Source organism: Myotis yumanensis, unplaced genomic scaffold, assembly GCF_028538775.1.
Source record: "Myotis yumanensis isolate MYYU_CA2020_CCGP unplaced genomic scaffold, mMyoYum1.0.hap1 SCAF_3, whole genome shotgun sequence".
In the NCBI taxonomy this organism is placed as follows: Eukaryota; Metazoa; Chordata; class Mammalia; order Chiroptera; family Vespertilionidae; genus Myotis; species Myotis yumanensis.
The window spans coordinates 191278744-191300650 of record NW_027223754.1 but is presented as its reverse complement, the minus strand read 5'-3'; the positions used below and the strand labels follow the sequence as shown (position 1 = coordinate 191300650).

General features: G+C 39.6%; 1 protein-coding gene across 2 annotated transcripts; it reads right to left on the bottom strand.

Annotated features, from left to right (window-relative positions):
* Nucleotides 1-1011: 1011 nt before the first annotated feature.
* OLR1 (oxidized low density lipoprotein receptor 1) lies at nucleotides 1012-17011 on the bottom strand. Of its 2 annotated transcripts, none has more exons than XM_070407882.1 (6): nucleotides 11189-11382; nucleotides 8955-9056; nucleotides 7254-7499; nucleotides 3610-3749; nucleotides 2926-3041; nucleotides 1012-2693 (listed from the first exon to the last, which is right to left on the bottom strand). In XM_070407882.1, exons 1-6 carry the CDS (start codon nucleotides 11328-11330, stop codon nucleotides 2552-2554), a joined length of 888 nt encoding a protein of 295 aa, XP_070263983.1. In that variant the 5' UTR covers nucleotides 11331-11382; the 3' UTR covers nucleotides 1012-2551. The 2 variants fall into 2 exon arrangements, with proteins under 2 accessions (XP_070263983.1, XP_070263984.1); XM_070407883.1 differs by lacking the exon at nucleotides 11189-11382 and adding an exon at nucleotides 16915-17011 and having other exon boundaries at nucleotides 1013-2693.
* Nucleotides 17012-21907: the final 4896 nt, after the last annotated feature.

Sequence of the window (21907 nt, the reverse complement as noted above, 5' to 3'; positions counted from 1 at the left end):
GTGAATACTTCTGGAAGCTTAATAAAACTAACCCAGCTGTTGGGTGTGTGTTTTTTTGATGAATACTATTTTGTTTTAATTAATTGCAACACAGACTATGGGTTTGGAGACTTGCATTTGAAAACATTTTAGCCCCCTCGAACGTTCCTGCAGTTTGAAGTCATCCTATAGAAGTAACCATAAATCTCTAGAGGGGTAGCTGAGCAGGCATCCGGATGGTCATTGACATGGATGTGACATTTCCAAACAGTGGCAAGTTGAATCCCTTGTACCATAGTAGTGGTTGCTCTTTTGTTGATTTGTTAAAGAGGCTCACCAGTGTCTCTCGCAATTCTTAGGACTGTTCCTCAAGAGCTTAGCTTGATTTCTCAGGAAGTGGGGAGGTCACTGTCCTCATAGGCAGATTTCCATGTAGTGCTTGCCTGAGATGCCGGATCACCAACTTTCTGTATTCTATCTAATTGTTATCCTATATAATAAAGAGCTAATAGGCAAATGGTCATCATGCCCTCACACAGTAATGGCTTAGACACTCAACACTGGGGAGAGAGGAATGGGGACCAGCCAGGCTGTGGCCTGGGAGAGCTGCACACCCTGAGGTCCCGGGCGCCAGCAGCTGTACCTGAGACTGTGGCCCGAGAGAGGGACAAGGCATCCGCCCCGCAGTCCCAGGTTCCAGCACCTGCAGCTATGGCCCAGGCAAAATGGCCCGCCCACGGTCCCCTACGGCTGTGGCCAGCCCAGGTCCTGGGTACCTGCAACAGGCCAGTGGAGGGAATCCTGGGTCCCAGGTATGGGGCGAGGCAGAGGAGGTAAGGGGTGCTCAGGCCAGCAGGGGAGCAGTTTGAGGCAATCAGGCAGGCAGGCAGAGGTGGTTAGGGGCGACCAGGCTGGCAGGCAGATGAGCAGTTAGGAACCAGCAATCCCCGATTGTGAGAGGCAGTCAGACATCCCCTGAGGGGTCCGGATTGGAGAAGACCCCCCCTCACCCATGCATGAATTTCATGCACTGGGCCTCTAGTATTACATAATAGAATGGATGATATCAAAATGAACATGTAATGACAGTACATATTAACATTCTTGTAGCTATGGTTAGAGAAGCCAATGCCTCATTTCTACATTTTGTCATTAGCTAATATCATCTAACATTTCAGTGTATCCTTACAGAAATAAAAGTAGCATATAAATAAATAAAAACTTATTGATTGTGCACTTTACATATGTTTAGTTTATTATAAATCTGTTAATAAAAGAAAATGTCTCTTGTTTTTCTAGGAATGATAGAGATTTTTTAAAAATAAATTGGTGCTAGATTATGTGTCATAGGATGCAAAGGCTAAACTGTGGGAGAAAGTAGTAAAAACATTGAAAATAGAATATTTCTAATTTCATTTGTTTCTGTTCAGTGATATTTCCATACCTGGCTCAGTTTGTTTTAGAATTGATTGTCATTCGTTTTTGAACCTGTATGTTTCTGCATTATAGCATAGTGTAACAGAATTAAGAAGAGTTCATCAATAAAAGGTTTGTATTTTAGTGAAAAAAAATCAACTATTTTTCCCTCTGGGCCATCCTACTCATGAATCTAACAAATACAAAATAAAGGTATTAAGCTATCCTTTGGTAGAGAAAAGATGAAGAAATAACTAATTCAGGAACTGATACTTAATTGTAGACTAGGTCACAGAAAAGACCACCCAATTTCTAATTACTTTCTAATGTGAAGATATGGTGTGTGTGTGTGTGTGTGTGTGTGTGTGTGTGTGTGTAAGCGAGACTCTGGAGAGAGACCACGATTTCAAAGACCACCAAGTGATCACCTTTAACACTGAGAACGCGCGTTTCTGGATTCCAGTATGACCTTTCCCTTTTTCAGTTTCTTCATGGCTGTTTCCCGTGCACACTTCCCCTTGATTGCCCTCTATCTGCAGTTGGGCAACTCTTCTCTGTTCTATCTTCTATGCAGTTTTAGGAGGGCGAGGGAATGATGGCACTGATGTAGAGAGCGTTCCCAAGGTTTGGAAAGGAGCAAAACTTTAAAATAAAAAAAGAAGAGGGACCAAAGGCTGGTTGGGAGGCTTTGGACAAGCTAAGTGAAAAAACGTAGACAGCCCTAACCGGTTTGGCTCAGTGGATAGAGCGTCGGCCTTTGGATTAAAGGGTCCCAGGTTCGATTCCCGTCAAGGGCATATACCTTGGTTGTGGGCACATCCCCAGGAGGGGGTGTGCAGGAGGCAGCTGATCGATGTTTCTCTCTCATCTCTCTCTCATCGATGTTTCTAACTCTCTATTCCTCTCCCTTCCTCTCTTTAAAAAATCAATAAAATATATTTTTTTAAAAAAGAAAAAATGTAGACAGAGATAGAGTCAAAACTTTTGTTATAAAGGTATCAGGCAACTGGGGCCCCACTTTCTCTAAAGAGCTCTACAGTCAGCTAATACCTGTTCTCAGGGCTCTCATAGTTTGCAACCAAGTGAAGAAGAATAGCTTAAATTCCAGAAGAGAATTCAAAGATGGGCTCCTCCCTTTCTTCCAGAGCCTTCAAATTCACTGGGCTCTCAACAAAGTCGCCTTCTTCTGACATATACTGTTTGCAGTTAATATGCAGCTCTCGGCAAAAGGGTTTCCACTTTGTATATATACACAGGTGTCTGAAGGATTCCTCTCGGAAAGAGCTCTGAATCTAAACCTGTAGGTGGGAACACAAAAGAAAAGTAGATTACTGCCACCTTGTGGCAGGAATGTGGTCCTGTCTCAACGTTTCAAATCTGTAATAAAAGAGGGAAGGAAAACTCCAAGGAAGAGTAGTCTCCAGAGGAGACTCTCAGAAGTTCCCAAGCTTCTCTCTGGCAAGAAGAGCACATTGTGGGGGATGCTGCGGCAACTTCACTAATGGGTTCAGCAAAGAAGGGAAAACTTACACGTTGGGCCTCAAAGGAGAGCCATCCTCCCAGCTCCACGAGGAGCTTGGTTTCCTCTTACTTAACCCCGTCCAGAAGGGGGCGTTGGAATGAGCAGTGAGTTGTTTGATGAAGTCCTGTGGGGAGCAACATTTCTGAGTTGGTGTTGGAGTTCAGTGTGGTTTTACAGAGTCACAAAACTAAAGAACCAAAGGAGATCTTTGGCATCTTCTCGGTGGTTTTACAGAAAGGCTTACTGAAAACTGTAGATACTCCATAACCTGTCCATCAAAGGTCATGTATGGAATTCATCGCTAGGCTAGTACATAGGTATTCTGATTCTCAAACAAGGGCTCCTAAACCTGATTTATTTCCCTCTAAACCAGTGGTTCTCAACCTTCCTAATGCCACGACCCTTTAATACAGTTCCTCATGTTGTGGTGACGTCCAACCATAAAATTATTTTCATTGCTACTTCATAACTGTAATTTTTCTACTGTTATGAATCGTAATGTAAATATCTGATATGCAGGATGTATTTTCATTGTTACAAACTGAACATAATTAAAGCATAGTGATTAATCACAAAAACAATATGTAATTATATATGTGTTTTCTGATGGTCCAAAGGGGTCGCGACCCACAGGTTGAGATCCATTGAGAGAAACCAATATACCACCCTAACACACAGCCATAAAAACTCACCAGATCATATGTGCTATTAATTATCAGCATCTGGGCATCCAAAGACAAGCAGTTCTCCCGGCTTTTTTCCCAATTAAATGAACTAGGGGAAAATTGGTAACAGTTTTTTTCATGCCAGAGCCAATCTTGGGGACAAGGACCTAGGAAGTGTAGAATATCTCATCAGTGGAGTTATGCCTGAGGAAAATATTTCCATAATTCTTTAAAAACATTTTTTCCTATAATTTTTAAATCAAGTGTCCCCTCAGAATTCATACCATCTCTTCTTAGATTATACCCAGACTCTGCAAATACCTCCCTTTGCTGAAGCAAAAGAAAAAGCATTCTGATTTTAGTAAACTAAATTAGAAGTAAGGCTGCTAAAAAGCAAAGCTTGGGCCGTGATGTAATTTTAGAATCTGCTCTATTTTAAGTTAAGTTTGGAATAATGGAAGTGAACAGTAGGGAAGTGAATACTTAATAGCCAGTCTGCTATTAAAAGTTATGCTTATGTATTTTAAAACTTCATGTCTTTGAATAGTGGGTTTAGGCTTAAATACTATGCCTCTTTATTTAAGACACATGCTGTATATGCAGTGGCCCATAGGTGGCTCTTGAGTACTTGAATCATGGCTAGTCTGCATTAAGATGTGCTATTAGTGTAAAACACAGGCATGATTTTGAAAATTTAGTATGAAAAAATCATATGAAATATCCCATTAGTAATTTTTATACTCACTAGTGTTCAAAAACTATTTCAGCACTAGCTGCTTTGGTTCAGTGGATGGAGCGTCAGCCTGTGGACTGAAGGGTCCCGGGTTCCATTCAGGGCAAGGGCACATGCCGGTTTGCAGGCTCGATACCCAGTAAAGGGTGTGCAGGAGGCAGCCGATCAATGATTTTCTCTCATCATTGATATTTCTATCTCTCTTTCCCTCTACCTTCCTCTTTGAAATCAACAAAAATATATTTTTAAAAGTAAAAATAAAATGTTTAAAAAATTTAAAAAATAAGAGCTATTTCAAATATATTGGGTGCAATAAAATGTTACTAAAGTTAATTTTATGTTTCATCTTAATTTTTAGGTGTGGTTACTAGAATATTTAATGTTGCATATGTGACAATACTATATTTCTATTAAATAAAGATGTTTTAGCCCTAGCTGGATTGTCTCAGTGGGTAGAGCGTCAGCCTGCAGCCTAAAGGGTCCTGGGTTCGATTCTGGTCAAGAGCACATGCCCGGGTTGCAGGCTCTATCCCCAGTGTGTGGCATGCAGAAGGCAGCCAATTAATGGTTCTCTCTCATCATTCATTGATGTTTCTATTTCTCTCTCCCTCCCCCTTCCTCTCTGAAATCAATAAAAATATATTTAAAAAATAAAATAAAGTTACACTTTAAATAAAAAAAAAAAAAAGATGTTCTAGGGAGAACAATATATTGACATAAAGTGAGCATCTCAATTTCAGTAAGATTTCAGAAAACAGGGAGTTTTCAGTTGCAAAATCCTCAGAGTCCAAAAACCTCAACTGAAGACTTAGGCAATAGGCAATATTTGTCAATGTCTATGTGTTTAGTTAACAACGCCTGGCATTCACCAGGCACTTTCCTCCCTAGCTGCCCTGGCCCTTCACCCCTGTGGTTCTCACAGGCATGGCCACCAGCCCTGGGCAGTTAGGCAGGATATATTTTTTAAGTAAGTTTTTTTTAATTGATGTCAGAGAGAGGAAATGAGAGGGAGAGAGGGATAGAAAATTAGTTATCCATGACTGGCATCTCTGGGAGATGGCTCTGCATAGTCCTGCTGTAAATTTAATCCCATGCAACTGATAAAAACAAAAAATGTTTTTATAGATCCACCTGTGAAATAAATCTTTGGCTGGAATGTAGTTATGTCTGCTTATATAAACATTCGTATCCTTGATATACTAGCCTTCTTCCTTTAAGCCTTCTTTGACATGGGGTATTCTTTTATTTCCTTGATAACTCCCTTCTTAAAGAGATTAAATATGTTTGACAAAAGCTAAAGGTTATTTTGTCTAAAAATTTCGGCTGATTTTGGAAGTTTAAATAACCTTATATCCTGCCAGTTTTGTTCAGTGGTTGAGCATCAACCTATGAACCAGGAAGTCACGGTTTCTTTCCCAGTCAGGGCACATGCCTGGGTTGTGGACCTGATCCCCAGTAGGGGGAAGGGGGGGGGGGGGTGCAGGAGGCAACCGGTCAATGATTCTTTCTCATCATTGATGTTTCTCTCTGTCCCTCTCCCTTCCTCTCTGAAATCAACAAAAATATATTTAAAAAATTAAATAACCTTATAAATGTTAAAGGGATTAATAAACTGCAAAACTTTATACAAAAGAAGTTATTATTTAACTTATCTGGGTTTCAAGTTTTCATCTATAAAATAAAGAAATCTGTGGCTATCTGTGGACTGTTATTACTTAATATCTAAAGAAATCACATGGCTAAGATTAACGGAGCTATACAAGCAAGAACTGGAGATATCTTTTTTTACTAGTGGTAGTTATCAATGCTTAGAGTAGGACTCATTCAATGCCTTCAAGGAAGCAACATACTTAATTTCACACCCTTTAATTCTCCTTATGGCTAAAAGCATATGCCCGACTTAATTACATATTATAGGAAGGCGAAATAAATCAGATAATTTCTGTAACAACCTGAGTTCACATTGTCGTCTCCTTCTTGTAGATGCTACTATTTCTACCCACCTCCTAGAGTCTGAGTCAATTATATAGCTGAGATCAATTCAATTCTTCTCATATAAACTAACTTCCTGGGCCCGTTATATTTTTGTCTAATTTGAAGTATCTACCTAACACTTCCAAGCCAGTGTAGCTTCATTGATTCAATTTAAATTGATGTAGGACACTTTAAGAAATTTTGCCATAGAACAAAGCTAATGCAGAGGTAGGAGTTCCAGGGACAAAGAAGATTGTTTAGGGAAAAAAAAAAATGACTGAGATACATTGGAATGAAAGCAGATAAGAATCTGTGGCAAGGGGTAAGGGAAGAAGGATTCTTCCGGAAAAATCTCAAAACTAGAATTTTAAAATGGAAGAAGACTCTTATGAGGAAAGCAAACTTAAATTCAACAAAAGTGTGCTTAATGAAATCAGGGATCTCAAGAACTTGAGGGAGGATAGGGTGGGGATGACAGAAATAGAGAACTTTTGGTGTAGAACATAATGAAATGAGGTTATAACATTATGTAAATAACTAGAGGCCTGGTGGATGGATTCGTGCACCGGTGAGGTCCCTCGGCCTGGCCTGTGGGGACCTGGCCAAAACCAGTTCTCCTGAGAGGGCCTGGATTACGAGAGGGTGCAGGCCAGGCACCGGGCCTCTAGTATGCATATAAGATCTTTGATTAATCTCTTCCCACCCTCCCCACTTCTCTCTGAGATTCATCAGTCTGTTTCATGTTCCCATGCCTACGATTTCCGCTCCTGCGTTGATCACCTGCCCCCCTGGTGGTCAGTGCACATCCTAGCTACTGGGCAGACAGTGGAATGGTTGGCCAGTTGGCTGGTTGCTTAAGCTTTTGTACATATAGATGATACATATATCAATATGCCAATTTTGTGCCTAGAGGCTTTTTCCAAAAGAGAGTTAAGATTAATTAGAGGAGCTTCCAACTTTATACCTGAAAAATTTGCTGCCTTTTTCAGAGCTTCTTGGAGATTGAGGTTCTGGTGATAAAGTTCCATTTGTTTTTTAGATTGCTCATCCAGCTCCTGGGTAAGGTTTTCATTCATTTCCTTGAGTTTCCTCTGTAATTCACGGAAAGCCTTTTCCTCCTGTTTCTGGGCTAAACTCTGTCCCTCCAGTATATTTTCCTGGTGAGTAAGGTTTGCTTGCTGTTGCTTTAGAAGATCAGACACCTGGGATACTAAATTACAGCTGGATTAAGAAAGATTTCATTTCTAATCCCCAATAAAAGTCCCTCCACTAGATATTTAAGAAATCAAAGAACTAAATCAAATAATCTATTTTGATAACAGATAAATTTCTGTAGAATGACCAAAAGTTACTCAACCATTATGGATTTGAAAGTTCTTTGATATTTCTATAGTATTTTTTTTTATATCAGGAACTGTCACAGACACTTGTGATTTAAAAAAATCAAGGTTTTACTTGTTACTGAGAGTTACACACAAGTTAAAAGCAATACCACGATAAGTATCAACGGCACTAATAAAATGTAGACAATCTAGAAATAGTCACCAACCAGAATTAATGACTATTAGTAGGAAAATCATTAATCATTTACTATATTTGTGTCTTCATTCTTCTGTCATCTCTTTCTACATTTTCTAGACTTCCTGATTTTATTCAAGAACTAAGATACCCTTTTTTGAGACACCTTCCTGCAGGACTATTTTAAGTGGCTATGTCACAAGAGTCTCAAACTTTTTTTTTTTTGCCACAGCATATTTTAGGAAGGGTGGAGATGCAATAAAAGTTGTGAAATCAAACAGGCAAAAAAAATGTTAAGGGTCAAATATCTCAGTTCTAGAAGCTTGATGATTCAGTAACAAAGCAGTCTCCTTGCCTTGCAGGCCAGGTTTGAGCTTGTTGTAAAGTAATCAGAGCCTCAGAGTAAGACTCTTCCAATCACCACCACTGGTCAAAGACACTTCTCCCATCATCAGGAAAGGCCTTAGAGTTACAGCGATTGAAAAATAAGTGGTTGTGACCCTAAACAACAATTGAAAAACAAATAGCACTTGAAACGCCTTAATACCTCGGTCTAGACAGCCGAAATAACTCAGATCTACAATCTCAATACACAGGCGGATGAAGTGGGTACTCGACATCATTTTCTTTCCTTCTTGGCCACTTTCATCCTTCTTTCATTTCTTTTCCCCAGAAATAACCTCTTTCCAATATATCCATACAATAAATGTGAAGTATTTCATTAAAATGTTGTACTTATTAAAATTCTGTTTCCAGTTCTTAACTTTAAATAGGTATTTAATCATCTCTATTAAAACTCAACAGGAGCTAAATGAGGTTTCTTTTACTTTTGGGTCTCTCAGATGATCTTGTGGATAATTAACTTCAAATTATTTTCGCCCTCATTGTTTTAGGATTTACGTAGGCTCTATCCATGAAGCTATGAAAATTACTCAAAACAAAAACCTACAATTCATAATCTTCATTCCAAGCCACAATTTGAGAGACTAGCACAATATACCCATTCATCTTCCCACTCATTCTAAAAACAGTTTGCTTAAAATGTATCTAAGTCAAGGTTGTTTATAGGTATCCTGAAACCAATTTACAAACCATGTTTATAAACTCTCATCTTTTCCCTCCATCACTTCCTTGTGTCGGCACTTACATTGCACTGCCAGCATTATGATGGTCACCAGTAAACCCAGACAAAGGATCCCCAGCGTCACAGCCACAGGGCACCACCGCTGAGAAGAAAGACAATGAAGACCTAGAATGACAGAGAATAGAATCAGAAAAACAGAAAAGATGGAGGCAAGTAATCAAATCATTCCTTGGATCTTGTCTACTGGTATACCTGGTACTTTGCATTACTTACTTTTAGTCCTCCCAAAGACTCTGCAAATTATGCACTATCCATATTTACAGATGAAAAATCTGGACAATTAAAGAAGTTAAATAATTTACTGCCACACAACTGACACAATTGAAGATCCAGGACTCAATACCAGATATTTGACCCTAAGTATCTGATTCTGAAGCTTATACTTTGTCTACTCCTCCTGACAATGAAATTCTCAGTCCAGCTTGGTTGGATTAACTTGTTTTCAATGTAGGCCAAATCTGTGTGTGCGTGTGCACACACGTGCGTGCGCACACACACACACACAGTGTTTTGTAAAACACTAGAGGCCCGGTACACGAAATTTGTGCACTGGGGGTGGGTATCCCTCAGCCCAGCCTGCATCCTCTCCAATCTGGGACCCCTTGGGGGATGTCTGACTGCTGGTTTAGGCCCGATCCCTGTGAGACATCCCTCTCACAATCTGGGACTGCTGGCTCCCAACTGCTCTCCTGCCTGTCTGCCTGATTGCCCCTAACTGCTTCTGCCTGCCAGCCTGATCACCCCCTAACCACTCCCCTGCCAGCCCGATCACCCCCAACTGCCCTCCCCTGCTGGCCTGGTCGCCCCTAATTGCCCTTCCCTGCTGGCCTGGTCAACCCTAATTGCCCTCCCCTGCAAGCCTGGTCACCCCCAACTGCCCTCCCGTGCTGGCATGGTCACCCCTAACTGCCCTTCCTGCTGGCTTGATCACCCACAACTGCCCTCCCCTGCCGGCCATCTTGTGGCTGTGGGCACCACCATCTTTGAGGGTGTGGCAGTCAATTAGCATATTCCCTCCTTATTGGCTGTGGGCGCCGCCATCTTTGCGATGGCATGAAGGTCAATTAGCATATTCCCTCTTTATTAGGATAATATATATATGAATATCTGATGTTAAGCAAATAAGCTTTAATCAATTAACTGGTATCATCTCAAAGAATTACAACATAATTTTATGCTATTCAACTCTTCATTAAAATTACATCTTGGAACTGAGATTACTGGGCAAAGAAAACTGGAAATGAAACCTCAATATTCATTTGACTTATATTAATTCCATGTTCTATATTTACACCAGCTGTGGCCCTGTTGTTATAAGAAAAATATTCACTATTAATATAGAAGCAAAATTATGTAACTCACATATTTGTGTACGACTAATTGTGCATTCTACCACTAAAAAAGCACAGGTATTTTGCTTTAGCAGGAAAACATCTCATATAATGTATTTGGACTTCTCATCTTGTGAGATAAGTAAGGCACTGATGTTACCTTGTATATGCAAATAAGCAAACTGAAAAGTTTAGTGACTTGCTAAGATCACACAGACATTAAGACCCTACTTAGGTCTTTATCCAGTGTAAACATGTAATGATATCAACCAATCAATCAATGATCAAATACATTCACAGAGTTCTCTCATGTGTCAAAAGCATTTCTGGATGATGTGAGAGAGGAGAGAAAATGGCAGCCAAATAGGCAGACCTTTTTTTTTTTAATACATTTTCATTTCAGAGAGAGGAAGGGTGAGGGAGAGAGGTAGAAACATCAATGAGAGAGAATCGTGGATAAGCAGACCTTTCTTGTACCTCTTTCAAGGGCCAGACTGGAAATAAAGCTAAAGTGAGGAACATACACCTGGAATTACCAACTGAGGTCCAGCTGAGGAGGACACTTGTATGAAGAAGGACAGAAAATACCTGGAGACCAGTAGGAAGGGCGAAGTCTTGAGAGGGGCTGACCCAGCAGCCCTGCGGCAGGCCAAGAGTGAGGAAGGATCACTACTGGAGGGTCTTTTCCCTTAGAAAACAAAGGCCCAGAACCCAATCTGGGCTCCACAACTCGGAGCACCACACCCAAGACCAGTGGCCCATGTAACATCCAGCTGTGAAAGGCGATAGGGCTGTTGGCTGCAGCGGAGTCCAGAGCCCATAGACCCGAGCCAGTCGGAGAGAAAACCTGTTTCTGTCCCCACTCCTCGCCCCAGAGCATAGGAATTTTCATTTGTAGCTACTTACCCAAGGCTTTGGTGCAGGGGTTTCGACGTGGACTCGAGGCGACTAAGGAGAGGGTGGAGTGGGAAGCACTGGGGGGAGACATGGAAAAGCAGCCGTCGGGAGTGCTGCATTCCGTCACAGGCTCCCAACCCGAAAGGGCCATTTTTTTCCTGAGAGGGGCTAGCTGCTCCCAATAGCTGAAGGTCAGGAAAAGGAAAAACTCTTCCCTAGGTGATATAGCCGGCCCCACCCTCAGGAGCCCTGACTGCCACACCCTGCAGCTTGACGTTTGCAAAGGAGAATGCAGCAGAGGCCAAGCCTAAGGGTTTGAACAGTCTCAGGGAGTGTCTGTGACTGGGTTGGGGGTGGGACCATCTGCCCCATCATTCCCAGAACCTGACTGGGGCCGCCCCCATGCGGGAGAGCTGATAGAAACTCCAGGTTTCCAGCTGATCTCACTGGATTGCATACGAGGGTCTCTGCCCAGCCAAGGGCAGAGTAATATTCCAAGCTACTCCCAGAGGAGTAGCTCTGGGACAGTGAAACATATTTACCACTTGCCCTGAAATATGAACAGCACCTCCCCCTTATGGGATGCCTGGAGGTCTAGATTCTTGATTCTGCCTAAAGGCCTTTCAGGAACAGATTTTTCAGTGATTAAGAATGACACTGTCAAGCAAAGGCAGGCAGAGGCAGAGCCTGAAGAGCCTGGGGAAGCTTACTGGCCCAGACCTCCACCCCATGCTGCTAACAAACCTACTTTATAGGGTAGCTTGACCCCTTCTGCATGCAGCCAACTCCTATGGAGACAGACGTAAACTGGGTCACTTGGAACTTCAAGCAGGTTGGTGGAAGCCAAAGGAGGATAGTTTCTGACAGTGGTTAGTACCTAAGTATCTCCCAGGAAGCCCAGAATTGGCAGACAGAACAGTCAGTCAGTCATCAGAAGAGCAGGATCCAAAAGGAGATACCAGGAGGCACTAAACTCTGTTGAGATGAATACCATTTCACTTTTTTCTTTCTCCCTCCCCCTCCCGCCCCACCATTAAAACACATGGAGGCTAAATAGCATGTTATTAAGCAATGAATGTGTTACCAAAGAGATCAAGGAAGAAATAAAAAACTTTTAGGAAACAAATGAAAATGAACACACAACAACCCAAAATCTATGGGACACAGTGAAAGCAGTCATGACAGGGAAGTTCATAGCATTACAGGCCTACCTCAAAAAACAAGAAAAACTCCTGATAAATAATTTAACCCTACAACTTAAATAATTAGAAAGAGAATAACAAGAAAAGCCCAGAGTAAGTAGAAGGAAGGAAATAAAGATCAGAGTGGAAATAAATGACATGGAGACTAAAATACAAAAAGATCAGTTAACAAGATTAATTATAATCAGACTCATCAAGAAATAAAGAGAAAGGACCCAAATTAAAAAAACAAATCAGAAAGAAGAGGTGAAGTAACAGTTGACATTACAGAAATACAAATGATCATAAAAAAATACTATGAACATGCCCGACTGGCATGGTTCAATGGTTGAGCATCAACCTATGAACCAGGAGGTCATGGTTTGAATTCAGGTTGTTGGCTTGATTCCCAATGTGGGATGTGCCGGATGCAGGCAATCAATGATTCCCTCTCATCATTGATGTTTCTATCTCCTTTTCTCTCTGAAATCAATAAAAATATTTTTTTTAAATGCTATGAACAATTATATTCCAACAAGTTGAACAAACCTGGACAAAATGGACATATTCCTAGAAAATACAATCTTCTAAAACTCAAACAGAAAAAAATGGTAAAACCTAAAAAGGCTGATAACTACTGAAGAATTTGAAGCAGAAATTTAAAAACTTACAGCAAACAAAAGCCCTGGACCAGATAGATGGCTTCACAAGAAAGTTTTACCAGACATTCAAAGAACTAACTATACTCCTTAACTATTCCAAAAAATCCAAGAGGAAGTAACACTTCCAACCTTTTTCTATGAGACCAGCATTAGCCTAATTTCAAACCCAGATAAAGACAATACAAAGAAAGAGAATTCTAGGCCAATATCCCTGATGAACATAGATGTTCAAATCCTCAACAAAATATTAGCTAATTGAATCCAGAAATACATTAAAAAGATCATACTCCGTGACCAAGTGGGATTTATTTCAAAGATGCAAGGCTGATACAATATTCACAAATCAATACATGTGATACATCACATAAACAAATTGGAAGACAAAAATCACATGATTATATCAATTGATACAAAAAAAGCATTTAATAAAATCCAACATCCTTTTTTAAAATATATTTTTATTTATTTTTTACAGATAGAAAGGGAGAAGGATAGAGAGTTAGAAACATCAATGAGAGAGAAACATCGATCAGCTGCCTCCTGCACACCTCCTACTGGGGATGTGCCCACAACCAAGGTACATGCCCTTGACCAGAATCGAACCCAGGACCTTTCAGTCCACAGGCTGATGCTCTATCCACTGAGCCAAACATGTTAGGGCCCAACATCCTTTTTTGATACAAACTCTCAACAAAGTGGGAATAGAGAGATCATACCTCAACATAATAAAGGCCTTATATGACAAACCTATAGCCAGCATCATACTCAATGGGCAAAAACTAAAACCATTTCCCCTAAGAACAGGAACAAGACAGGCACGTCCGCTTTTACCACTCCTATTCAATATAGAACTGGAAGTTCTAGCCACCATGATCAGATAAGAAGAAAAAATGGCATCCAAATTGGAAAGGAGGAAGTAAAACTGTCATTATTTGCAGATGACATGATATTGTACACAGAAAACCCTAAAGGCTCCACCAAAAAACTATGAGATTTAATAAATAAATTCAGCAATGTAGCAGTATACACAATTAACACCCAGAAATTGATGGCATTTTTATACACCAATAATGAACTCTCAGAAAGAGAAACTAAAAAAACAATCCCATTTACCATTGCAACAACAACAAAAAAATAAGATACTTAGAAATAAACTTAACCAAGGAGGTAAAAGACCTATATTCATAAAAATACAGAACATTGAAAAAAATAGGTAGAGGAAGATATAAACAAGTGGAATATACTGTGTTCATGAATTGGTGGACCAAGACATAGAAGCATGGAACAGACTGATGAACTCCAGAGGGAAGGCAGAGGTGGGGTAGTGGATGGGGAGAGATTAACCAGGGAATTTATATGCATACTAATGGCCCTGTGCATGAATCTGTGCACCAGTAGGTCACTGCCGCCCTCCTGTAGCTCCCCTGCCAACCACCCCCCCCCCCCTCATAGCTTGTTGCCCTGCCCTCTCCTGTAGCTCTCCACCTCCCACTTGCTTGCTGCCCTGCCCCGTCCTGTAGCTCTCTGCAGCAGGCTTATAGCCAGTAGGTCGCTGCAGCCCTCCTGTAGCTCTCCGCCCACTACCCCGCCCTCTGTAGCCCCCCTTCCCCCTCCCCCCTTCACCCCCATAGCTTGCTGCCCTGCCCGCTCCTGTAGCTCTCCGCAGCCCGCTTGTACCTCGCTGTCCCACCCTCCTGCTGATCTGGTCATGACGCCCTTGGTCATTACACCTTAGGGAGTATCAGCTAGTTAGCATATTCCTCTCTTATTATATAGGATATGCATAGCTCATGGACACAAACAATAGTGTGGTGAAGGCCTCGGAGGGGCAGGTGCAGGGTGGATGGGGTCAATGAGAAAAAAAACACAAAGGCTACATCTGTAATACTTTTAATAATAAAGATAAATTTTAAAATAAATGTCCATACTATCCAAAGCAATCCATAGATTCAAAGAAATACCTATTAAAATATTAACATCATATTTCACAGATCTAGAACAAACACTCCAAAAATTTATATGGAACCAAAAACACTCCGAATAACAGCAGCAATCTTGAGAAAGAAGAACAAAGTCAGAGGGATCACAATACCAGTTATACTACAAAGCCACTATAATCAAAATAGCCTGGTACTGGCACAAGAACAGGCATATATCAGTGGAACAGAACTAATAAAACCCCAGAAATCAACCCAAGCCATTATGCTCAATTAATATTTGACAAAGGTGGGAAGAGCATACAATGGAGTCAAGAGAGTTTCTTCAATAAATGGTGTTGGGAAAATTGGACAGATATATGCAAAAAAATGAAACTAGACCATCAACTTACACCATACACAAGAATATACTCAAGATGGATAAAAGACTTAGATGTAAGTTGCAAAACCATAAAAGTCTTAGAAGAAGACTTGGGTGATGAAACTCCTGAATTTTTAGGAGTCACAGGTCACACTCCAGGGCAGGGAAGGCTCATGTCCCCATTTTCTATAGACCACCCTTTGTCCTGTCTCCTTGGTAAGTAGAGACCATTCATCCAACCCCTACTCACAGTAGTATTTTTCTAAACAGAAAGCAATTGGATCTTGTGCAGTAAGTGACTGATCTAAATAGGATCTAAGAAAAGAATTTACTTCATAATTGTAGTAACAGTCAGGCATCAGTATTTACTACATGAATAATGAATGAATGAATGAATGAATGAATGAGCAAATGACTACTGTTAACTTACAGGTTTACCTATTAATGCCAGTACTATTTTCATAGTTAAGTTTATCAGTGCAAATGTTAAATTATTCCATGTTCACACTTATTTTTGTTACTGAGAGAAATTTATGTTTTGTTTATGAAAACATGACCTGGAATTTCTTATCTCAATTTGTATGACTTCATTTGTATGAATTCCCTCTTTTATATTTTGTTCCCTTCTCTCAGAATGGATATAAAATAAAAGGCAGTTTATGTAGATTGTCTGTGGATTTAGGATTATGAATTAATTTTTAATTAAGCAATTTAACCTACTGTGTATATCAAACAAATTATAATTTTTCAAGGCAGTGGGGTACAATAAAACATAGTTTATACTAACTCATACTGAATATTATTTTATCTGCTTTGGATAATTTATGAAATGTATCCAGTTTTTGCAATGCCTTGAAGGCTATTATAAAAATTGTCACTGAATACTCTGAGTGAATTCGCATTTTTTGAACCATCTGATGCACTGGGTTCTGAATAAATGGAATATTGTGATACAATCCTAGCTTTGCTATTTACCAGCTGCATAAAGCTGGGTAATTCAGTGGAACCCAATCCCTAGCTAGTCCTCTGTAAAAAGAAGATAATAATAATAATAATCTTAATCTCAAGGAGTGAAGATTCAGAGAAATAATGCATCTAAAGTGAATAGTGTAGGATGTAGTAAATGTTCAATAAAAGTTAGTTATCATCATGCTCTACTACATAATCATGCTAAACAAGTTAGTCCATTCTTCATCTTTATCATCATCATCTCCATTGTATCCAAGTTGCTTTACTTTCTTTTTTTAAAAAATTTATTTTATTGATTTTTTTTATTTTTATTTTTTTACGGAGAGGAAGGGAGAGGAATAGAGAGTTAGAAACTTCGATGAGAGAGAAACATGGATCAGCTGCCTCCTGCACACCCCCTACTGGGGATGTGCCCAGAACCAAGGTACATGCCCTTGACCATAATTGACCCTGGAGCCCTTCAGTCTGCAGGCCAACGTTCTATCCACTGAGCCAAACTGGTTAAGGCTGCTTTTCTTTTAAGTAAATGTTTTTAATTCTATAGTTAAGTGTTTTAGCTCTTTAATCTTACATTCACTTAATACATTTTAAGGCTAATCCTGGGATTCATTCACCCCCTCCTTACCTTTAGCTTTCCCTCCATTTGTCCACTGATCAGGTTGATCCTTCATAGTCTTGCTCTTGAAGTCATCAAATATCATATCTAAATTTATTCCAAGAATGAGAAAGTGAAGCAGTCAAGGACTTCTACAAAGTGAAAATGTCTGAGCTTTTGCTGGAGTGTTTAAATAGCTACTGCTATCTAATAGAATGACTCAATCATCGGTAGGAGGAAGGAGAGGCTTTGCTTCATATTTACTGACGCAAATTCTTGGGTTATTTCTATTGCAGGAGGGGAAAGTGGTGATTCTGAGGGTATTTCAGGATATTTCACTAAGTAATTTATGAAAGGAAAAACTGTATTTTCCAAGAGCATTAGAGGAGAGGAATTTGTACCCACTCTTCAGACAAGAAAACTGAAACTTAAATTAGTAAGACACATTAAATTTGTGGGAAAGCGTGCATTTAGACCAGTTGTGTGATTCCAATGTCTATATTTGCTTGCTTATTTCATTGTAGTAGATTATCTCTACACTGTGTCTTTTATAAGTCACATTTTCCTTTTTAATTTTGACTTTTAATTGCCAATAAGACAGGAATTCTTGGATTTATCATGTATGGCTCTTAAAGTCAGCCATAGTGGCCGACAGTATAGCATAGCAGCAGAGAAAATTTTGGAGTCAGATGGAGTTAGCTTCAAATATTTCCTTGGCTAATCCTTTGATCTATAATCTTGGGGAATTACTTAACAGTCTGAACCTTTGTCTTTGTCTATAAACTGAGACATGTTATTGGGATTCAAATGGAATCTTGGGTGAAAATGCTAAGCTTTGTACTTCAAGCATGATGAGAACCCAATTATTAATAATTATGAATATTAATAATAGTAATATTCAACACAGATGAATTGCCTGTCAAAGAATTTTGTTTTATACGTGATTGACTTGACTCCCCATAGGATGCCTATATGGGTTTACTGATAAAACTCTTACCTATTTTCCCTCTATAGCTTCTTAACCATAAAAGAAAAATATTATGCTAAGAGAACTGTATTCTTGAGAAGAGGCCTAAGATTGAGATAAATATCTCAGACATAATTCACCAGGTCCTGGGAGAACATAATCATTCATTTTCCTTTGGGTCAATAGCCATGAGAAGCTCACTTAAGCAGACCAGGATCTGGTGATGAGTTCTACAAATCCTGTACTCCATTCAAACACAATTCTTTTTTTTTTTCTTTAAAAACATCCCCTCTAAAACAATCCCCTCTACTAAACATCTACAGGTAAAATTACCATCATTAATTTCTTTTCTGCCCTCATTTTACATATCTCACAGTGTACGCATTGATTTCAATTCTGTTAATGTTATTCCACCTCACCAACAAAATGACAAGTCCTTTAAAAGTAAGGAGAGATTCCTTTCTATTAATAAAATTCATTCTTTCCTACTACACTGGCACACCATATAAACTGTATAATAGTCTGCAAAAAGTAAACAATTAATAGGTGAGATTCTTAACTATAAACACGTACACAGCATAAGCTGGGTTTTAATTTAGCAAAAATCTGTCTCAGTTATTTTATTTTGAGGAAGTGGAACTGAAGCCCAAACAGTTTAGGTTGAATGTTTCTTCTCTATCAGATGCCAGACAAGAACTCGGCTCATAAGTTTTCAAATATGCCAGTTAATAGAAAACAAAGGTGACAGTTGAGATATGGATTCAGTATGAACATCTCTTGAAATAATTCAGTAAGAGACTTTTCAGATCACCAAAGCAGAGACTACCCACTCCATAGAAGACTTTAAAAGTACAGTGTGAGGTAGAGAACACCCACATGAGGGTTCCCCTCAAATTTTTTCTTGACTTCCCTCAAACTAGAAGCTCACATAGAGGAGCCACAACCTGGAGCATTTAAACGTTAGATCAGTTACAGTCCTCTGGGCGAGCTGGCTTTTTAGCACAGCTTTTTTTGTTTGTTTGTTTTGGTTTTTTGTTTTCCCTGTTCAAGCCTGATAGAAACAAGCAGTTCCTCTCTTTGTTTATTTGTGGTAAAACGTACATAAAACTTTCACCATTTTAACCATTTTTAGTGCACAGTTCAGTGGCATTAAGCACATTGTTTTGCACCCATCGCCACCCTTCATCTCCAGAACTTTTTCATCGTCTCCAACTGAAACTCTGTACTCATTAAACAATACCTCCTATGATGGTGATTTTTATCTGTCGACTTGTCTGGGTCACAAGGTGCCCAGATACTTGGTCAAACATTCTTCTGAGTGTTTCTGGGTTAGAATAATATTTGAATCACTAGAGTAAAGCATATCTCCCTCCATAATTTAGGGCCTCATCCGATCAGTCAAAAGCCTAAATAGAACAAAAGGCTGACCTCACTCCAAATAAGAAAATTTCTTCCTCCGACAGCTTTTGGATTGGAACTACATCATTTTCCCAGGTCTCTAGTCTGCTGGCCTGCACTACACATTTAGATTTGCCAGCCTCTATAGTTGTATGAGCCAATTTCTTATAATCAGTCTCTTTCTCAATATACTCATCCTATTGATTCTGTTTCTTTGGAAGGCCCTAACTAATGCCTTCCTTCTCCCAGCTCCTGGAAACTACCATTCTATTCTCTGTCTCTATAAATTTGCTACTCTAGGAACCTCATATAAGTGGGAGCATATGTTTGTCATGTTGAATATGACTTATTTCACTTAACATAATGTCTTCATGGTTCATCCAAGTTGTAGCCTGTGTCAGAATTTCCTTCCTTTTTAAGGTTGAATAATATTTCATTGTATGTATAGACCACATTGTTTCATTCATTCACCCATTGATGGACATTTGTGTTTCTCCTGTTTGTAAAAACCCAGGGGGATAATTTCTATAATCCTTGTGGGGCAGATAGCTGGACAGACTTGACAGACTTCAAATGGGTCTCATTATCCCTGCCTCCCAATGTTCATGCCCTTGAATGTGGGTGGGATTTGTGGCTTGGAGTATGTATGTGACCATGTGTATGTGATCACAAAAAGTATAGAGCCTAAAGGTTCTCTCCCTCTTCTCTTTCTCTGTCTGAATTTAAAGAAAAAAACTTACTTGAATCCCACTACCACAAAGAAATGAATATCCCAGAGGGAGCTTGGAAGTGTATTCCTCCCCAGTTGAGCCTTCATATGAAAACCCAGTCCAGCAGACGGCAGCCTGTGAGACCCTAAGCAGAGGGCCTACTTAAGCTATGCCCGTACTTCCACAGGCAATGTGAGATAATAAATGCGATTTTATATTGCTGTTCATGTGATTTGTGCTAATGTGTTACATGGCACATAAAACTAATAATCTTGTGATAAACTTTATCCTCCTGTTTTATTAAAACTTTCTTAAATTTAATCTTATCACCGACTTTCAATGCCTTTGAGGTTGCCACTGAATACTGAGGCTGCAATCTTGGTTCATTCCATAGAGACACTTCCTAGTGGAGTGGTTGCAAGATGAAACTGGGTTCTTCTCCCATGTTATGCATTTTTGAAGCCGTGGCTATTGCTCATTGCTTAGCTGTTTGTAATTCATGCTTGATGCTTCGGAGTGATGATAGTCCTGGCCTCTATTTCACTGAGGCAAAGAGAAGAAGAGAATCTGGTCACGTGACTTAGACAAGGTCAAAAGGAGAATAATCAAAGGAACCAGAAATAAGTAATTCTTTAACCCCACTTGTTACAGCTATTGTATAACAATTCCCTGAAGCATAGATTAAAAGCTTGTGTACATGTGCCCTCTATTTGTTCCACTCCACGTCCTTAACAACTTATGTCTAAGCTAATGATTCACAAGCTTAATGGAACTACAAGATTGTGTAGGATTGTAATGAGATCAGTCCCCTTCATCTCAGCTACCTGCCATGCCATTGCGTACCTTCTTCAATCTTTCCTCCTGACTCCTCTTTCCTCTCAGATGCAGCTGACCTCACAAGGTATAATCACTTTGATAAAGATAAACACAAATCTCTATTTCTCCAGGGAATAATCCAGTAAGGAAAAAAAAGTGGCAATAATAATTCTAAAAAAAAAAAAGAACAAGTAGCTAGGAGGTCATTAACAGAATCCCATTTGGTTCAAACCTATTAAGTAGCTGTAGGGCAAGAAGTTGATGGTTATCACATGACAGAAAAGTGCTCTGGGAGGGAAAAAAGGTCATGTTAATTGGCAAACCTGTTCATGCGGGTGAAGGCTGGAATGATTGAGAGAAGAGATGGCCAGGATAGCAAGGGAAACTATTCATGAATTGAAATGTCAGAATAGGTAAAACTTGGTCATGGTAACAATGAGAAGCATGATGGACATCAGTTACTCATGAAGGTGAAGGTCATTGGTGAAACTGAGTGGAAATCAAGGTCATTGTAGTTAACATTTAAAGTGCTTCTTATATTGGGACAATTATATGCATTTCACACACATTAACTTATTAAATCTCTAGAAATCTATGAAGTAACATCATCATTATTATTGTCACTTCATTTTATATGGAATGAAACTTAAACAACAGAGAGATGTAATCCCAGAAAATCTACCTGGATTCTTAGCCATGATGCAACACTACCTTTCTGATAAGAAAAAGAGAAAGAGCCCTGACTAGTGTGGCTCAGTTGGTTGGGCGCCATCCTGTACCCAGAGAGGTTTCCAGTCAAGGCACATGCACAGGTTTCAGGCTTCACGCCCAGTAGGGGGTGTGTAGGAGGCAGACAATCAATGTTTCTCTCTCCCTTTCCCTTCCCCTCTCTCTAAAATCAATAAAAACATTTTTTTTTAAAAAAGAGAGTGTTTTCTCTCTTAAAAAACAACAACAACAACAACAAAAAGAGAGAAATAAAGGGTTAATGGTGTTACCCATGTTCAGGAGAGAAATATAATCAAAATGCCTTCGTCTCTCTGATTGTATTTTCTCCATGAAACAAGATCTAGGTCAGGTCAAGTGGACATTCCACTCCTATTATATAGGTTTCCTCCCCTCCCCCCAAAAA

Coding starts and splice junctions, on each gene's coding strand:
- OLR1 (XM_070407882.1), bottom strand. CDS start 11,330: ATGGCCCTTTCGGGTTGGGAGCCTGTGACGGAATGCAGCACTCCCGAC. Junction 9,057..11,188: donor CCCCTGCACCAAAGCCTTGG/GTAAGTAGCTAC, acceptor CTGTCATTCTAG/GTCTTCATTGTCTTTCTTCT. Junction 3,042..3,609: donor TTAATAGCACATATGATCTG/GTGAGTTTTTAT, acceptor TGCTCCCCACAG/GACTTCATCAAACAACTCAC.